The 4,522-nt window shown below is 56.4% G+C and overlaps 1 protein-coding gene across 1 annotated transcript in view; it reads left to right on the forward strand.

Moving 5' to 3' along the window:
* Window positions 1–3,544, forward strand: part of TBX21 (T-box transcription factor 21) — a 10,505-nt gene extending 6,961 nt beyond the window's left edge. Inside the window, exons 2-6 of the mRNA XM_032429248.1 lie at window positions 1,089–1,243; window positions 1,596–1,717; window positions 2,282–2,440; window positions 2,578–2,639; window positions 2,889–3,544. Coding sequence (XP_032285139.1) covers window positions 1,089–1,243; window positions 1,596–1,717; window positions 2,282–2,440; window positions 2,578–2,639; window positions 2,889–3,507 — 1,117 coding nt within the window. The 3' untranslated portion in view covers window positions 3,508–3,544. The remainder of the gene's footprint in view (window positions 1–1,088; window positions 1,244–1,595; window positions 1,718–2,281; window positions 2,441–2,577; window positions 2,640–2,888) is intronic.
* The last annotated feature ends 978 nt before the right edge of the window (window positions 3,545–4,522 follow it).

The raw sequence follows: 4,522 nt of genomic DNA on the forward strand, positions 1-4,522 counted from the left end.
GATGGTGGTCGTGGTGATAGTGGTGATGGGGGTGTTGGTGGAGGTGGCGGTCGTAGTGATGGTGGTGATGGGGGTGTTGGTGGAGGTGGCGGTCGTAGTGATGGTGGTGATGGGGGTGGTGATGGTGGAGGTGGCGGAGCTGGCTGTGGTGGGGAAGTGCTTCCTTCTCTGAATCTATTCCTCTGGCACAATGGAGGATAATGCAGTATCCCAACCTCAACTTCCTCCACTTTTCCCGGGAAGCAGGACTTTGAGTGTGAGGATTATGCTTAACAGAGTTCTCTTTCAGGTGGATGGAAAGTTCCATCTAGGAGTTTAGGTACTTCTCTGAAGGCTCAGGCCCGGGGCAGGCCATACTACAGAACTCAGGCCCAGGAGGATGGGGCAGGGAGAGCCGGGCGCCACAGGGCCGAGAGTGTGTGAGCACCGTGAGGGCTGCAGTGGAGAGGATGGGTCGGGGCCTGGGACCACCCCAGGGTTTGGGGGACTGAGGCATGAGGGCCTACTGGGAAGTGCCTCTGGGGGGCTGGCTTGTGGCTTTGCTCCCCACTAGGAAGCAAACTAAGGTTAGAGACAGTGGCGTGCAGTTAATATCTAGCAACTGACCCTCTGAAAGAAAAGCATTGAAAAAGCCCCGATTCATAGCGTTTGCTGATTTCCATGGTGTAAATACTCCTGTGATGGCTGGTTTCGAGCTGTGCACGTGGTGTCACTGAATGCAGAGTCGGGAAGAGCCGGGCAGTCATGCAGCTGTCTAGTATTTCCGTCTTGCAGGAACAAAAGATGTAAGTCACTTCAAGAGCAGAGATAATAGTGAAATGTAGGAAACGAACTGAGAAGTGATGATTTTTGAGTACTTATTACCTTGGCTTATAATGCAATGTATTTAATTGTAAGTTTATATAATTTAATTTTTAAATATGGCGGCATATAACCACTGGCTGGCACACTTCTTGGTCACTTCCAGTCGGTTCTCTCGCGGGATGCAAGCCGACTCCAGCACACCACCGAAAGCCTTTGCACGGGGGGTGGCCGTCTGCGCGGTTGGGGGGCTGACGGATGTCGGTGGGTCTCTCTGTTCTCCTCAGGCGGATGTTCCCATTCTTGTCGTTTACTGTGGCGGGGCTGGAGCCCACCAGCCATTACCGGATGTTCGTGGACGTGGTCTTGGTGGACCAGCACCACTGGCGGTATCAGAGCGGCAAATGGGTGCAGTGTGGAAAGGCTGAGGGCAGCATGCCAGGTAGGAGCGCCCTGGGGAGTGGTGGGCACTCTTTTTCACCGAGGCTGGGCGCCCCCTGGTGGATCCAGGAGGAACCCCCAAGCCCTTGCCCCCTACACCTGAGATTTAATTCCCCATCCCACCCTTATCCCCTCCCACTTCTCACTCCCATTCTGTCTGTCCTCTTTTCTCTATTCTGCGTTAGCCTGTCTTCTGCTCAGTCCCCTGCCCACATCCCCCCTTGCCCTGCCCCATCTGGTCCTCCCCCTGCAGCCTTTTTGACATCCCCCTCAGAACAGGCAAAGAAGCCCCACATCGCCAGGGGGTCTGGTCCCCAAGGGGGCTGCGTGCCAAAGAAGTTAACTGTCCACAGGAAACCGCCTGTACGTCCACCCAGATTCCCCCAATACTGGAGCCCACTGGATGCGCCAGGAAGTTTCATTTGGGAAACTAAAGCTCACGAACAACAAAGGGGCCTCTAACAATGTGACCCAGGTGAGAATCCTTGCCACCCCCCACCCCTCCTGGCTGATTCTGTTCTGTAAAAGTATTTTTCTTCCTCTCTGGCTCGTTCTTTTCCACACACCTGAGGAGGTGTGGAGATGAGGTGGGAGGAAGCTGAATCTCAGGGGCAGACATGGGCTCACATTCAGGATGACATGGGCCAAGCCAGCCTGGGGGTTTCTTCACCGAACCCCAGGCTGCCATCGCTTGCACACCATGCTGGGCATAGAGTTGGTGCCAGTTGCCCCAGGGAATGGATACAGAGTCTCTCTGAGTTGAGCAATACTGTTAACAGAGCCCCATCCCTGAAAAGCCCCGCTTGTGCTAATATCTTGGTTACGATGCACATCTGGGTGGTAGGAAACGGGGCAAGAGGGCAGAGCTGGTGCCCTGGAGAGGCTGGGGACCGGAGCTAGAGCACCTGGGAAGTGGCATGGTAGCAGAGCAGGGCAATGGACACGATGACCTCAAGGTCCCTTCTAGCCTGGCCATCGGGCCAGCCACGGGTGGGGTAGAGGACCCTTCGACCCCCACAAGCATCCGGCTCTCTCGTAGATGATCGTGCTCCAGTCGCTCCATAAGTACCAGCCTCGGCTGCACATCGTCGAGGTGAACGATGGGGAGCCGGAGGTGGCCGGCAACACTTCCAACACGCATATCTTCACCTTCCAAGAGACCCAGTTCATTGCCGTGACCGCCTACCAGAATGCGGAGGTGAGGGCCACCGGTCCCCCTGAGCTGCGAGGGGCGGGAGGGGGAGAGTGGGGCCCACGGTCTTCCTCGGTGGGGAATTCGGAAGTTCCCTAGCCCTAGACTCAGGACTCAGGTGCCTCTATTTCCCCTCTCTCTAGATTACTCAGCTGAAAATTGATAATAACCCTTTTGCCAAAGGATTCCGGGAGAACTTTGAGTCGTAAGTGCCGCTGGGTTCAGCTCACCAAGGGCCTCCTCTTGGTATCTCCTGAGCCTTGACTCCAGACATGTGCTGAGCATGTCTCCTCTCTGCCCCTGGGGGTGGGAAGAGATGGGATGGAGGCTTGGAGGGCGGTAAGGCCGGGGAAAGAGGGTCCAGGGAGGGACGTACAACAGGCAGGCTCACAGATGACCGGTTCCGTTTGTGACCCCTGTGATCTTGCCTTCTGTTTTGTTTTGTTTGTTTTAGCATGTATGCATCTGTTGACACCAGCGTGCCCTCCCCGCCTGGACCCAACTGTCAATTGCTTGGGGGAGACCACTACTCTCCTCTCCTACCCAACCAGTATCCCGTTCCCAGCCGCTTCTACCCCGACCTTCCTGGGCAGGCAAAGGATGTGGCTTCCCAGCCTTATTGGTTGGGGGCCCCCCGGGACCACAGCTATGAGGCTGAGTTTCGAGCAGTCACCATGAAGCCTGCGTTCCTGCCCTCCGCCCCTGGACCCACCATGTCCTACTACCGAGGCCAGGACGTCCTGGCGCCTGGAGCGGGCTGGCCGGTGGCCCCCCAGTACCCTCCCAAGATGGGCCCAGGCAGCTGGTTCCGCCCCATGCGGACTCTGCCCATGGAACCTGGTCCTGGAGCTTCAGAGGGACGGGGGCCAGAGGACCAGGGCTCCCCTTCGGTGTGGACTGAGATCACCCCCATCCGGCCAGAGTCCAGTGACTCAGGACTGGGTGAAGGAGACTCTAAGAGGAGGCGTGTGTCCCCCTATCCTTCCAGTGGCGACAGTTCCTCCCCTGCTGGGGCCGCTTCTCCTTTTGATAAGGAAACTGAAGGCCAGTTTTATAGCTATTTTCCCAATTGAGCAGTTGACATGACAGAAACAGGGTCATCGGGTTGGAGGACGCCAACTAACGCAGACAGCCGACTCAGGACTGGGAGGCCCCAGCTCCCTCTGTCCCTTCTCCTTTTGTAGTTGGTTGAGGAAGAGGGGGGCAAGAAGGCTTCTGGGGTTCACTTGCTGCTTTGGGCCCACAAGGAAACCTGAGAGGCATGTCCCCTGCCCCTTCCTTTGCCCTAACTACGGTCACTTACCTGGTGCTGCTTCTGGCTGTGGGCTCCCAGCTGGAGAACAGACAGAACAAGAAGGTCTTGGACACAAAGGAGCTTCCTCTCTTCTGTGGTGTGGGGTAGGGGTCAGGTGGGGAAGGCTGGGCACTGCAGACTCGGCTGTCTTCCTTTGTAGAATGTACTTTCGGCAGTTCTGTTTGCGTGTGTGAAAATAAAGATACCGTGGATTTGATGACAGCCAGCCAGCCAGCCAGGGTCAGCGAGAGGACTCGGATGACTTTGGGGCAGCTGGCCTGGGCCCCGCCCACTCAGAGACAGTGGGGTCCCGAGGAAGGGGCTTGGGGGGGGGTTGGTGCACATCTCAAGAAGCAACGTCTTGGGGTGGGGGTTGGTTGTGTGTGTGCGTGCGCGCTTTTTTCTTTTTTTTTGGAACGGGGAGGCTATTTATTGTACGGAGAGTGGTGTCTGGATATATCTCTTTTGTCTTCATCACTTTCTGAAAATAAAAATGAAACTGTAGAATGTGTCCTGCTTCAGTGCCCTGGAAGGGGACATGGATGGGGACTCCAGTGGGAATTGTGAGGGGCGCCATCGCTCTCCGGCTGCAGCTGAAGCTCCCAAGAACTGGAGCCTCCTAGAAATCTGGAGTGGCTTCATTCAGGGGACAAAGGGAGTCAAAGCAAGGCCACGTGTGTTACCATTGGTGCTCAGGTTGACGGTTGATTCCACCTCGTAAGGCATCTTGGGACAGAGAACGGTCCCTCTGTCCATGTAGCACCTGACCTGTGGAGGAGGGGAGAGAGGGCAAG

Source organism: Phoca vitulina, unplaced genomic scaffold (assembly GCF_004348235.1).
Source record: "Phoca vitulina isolate PV1807 unplaced genomic scaffold, GSC_HSeal_1.0 scaffold40, whole genome shotgun sequence".
Taxonomy (NCBI): Eukaryota; Metazoa; Chordata; class Mammalia; order Carnivora; family Phocidae; genus Phoca; species Phoca vitulina.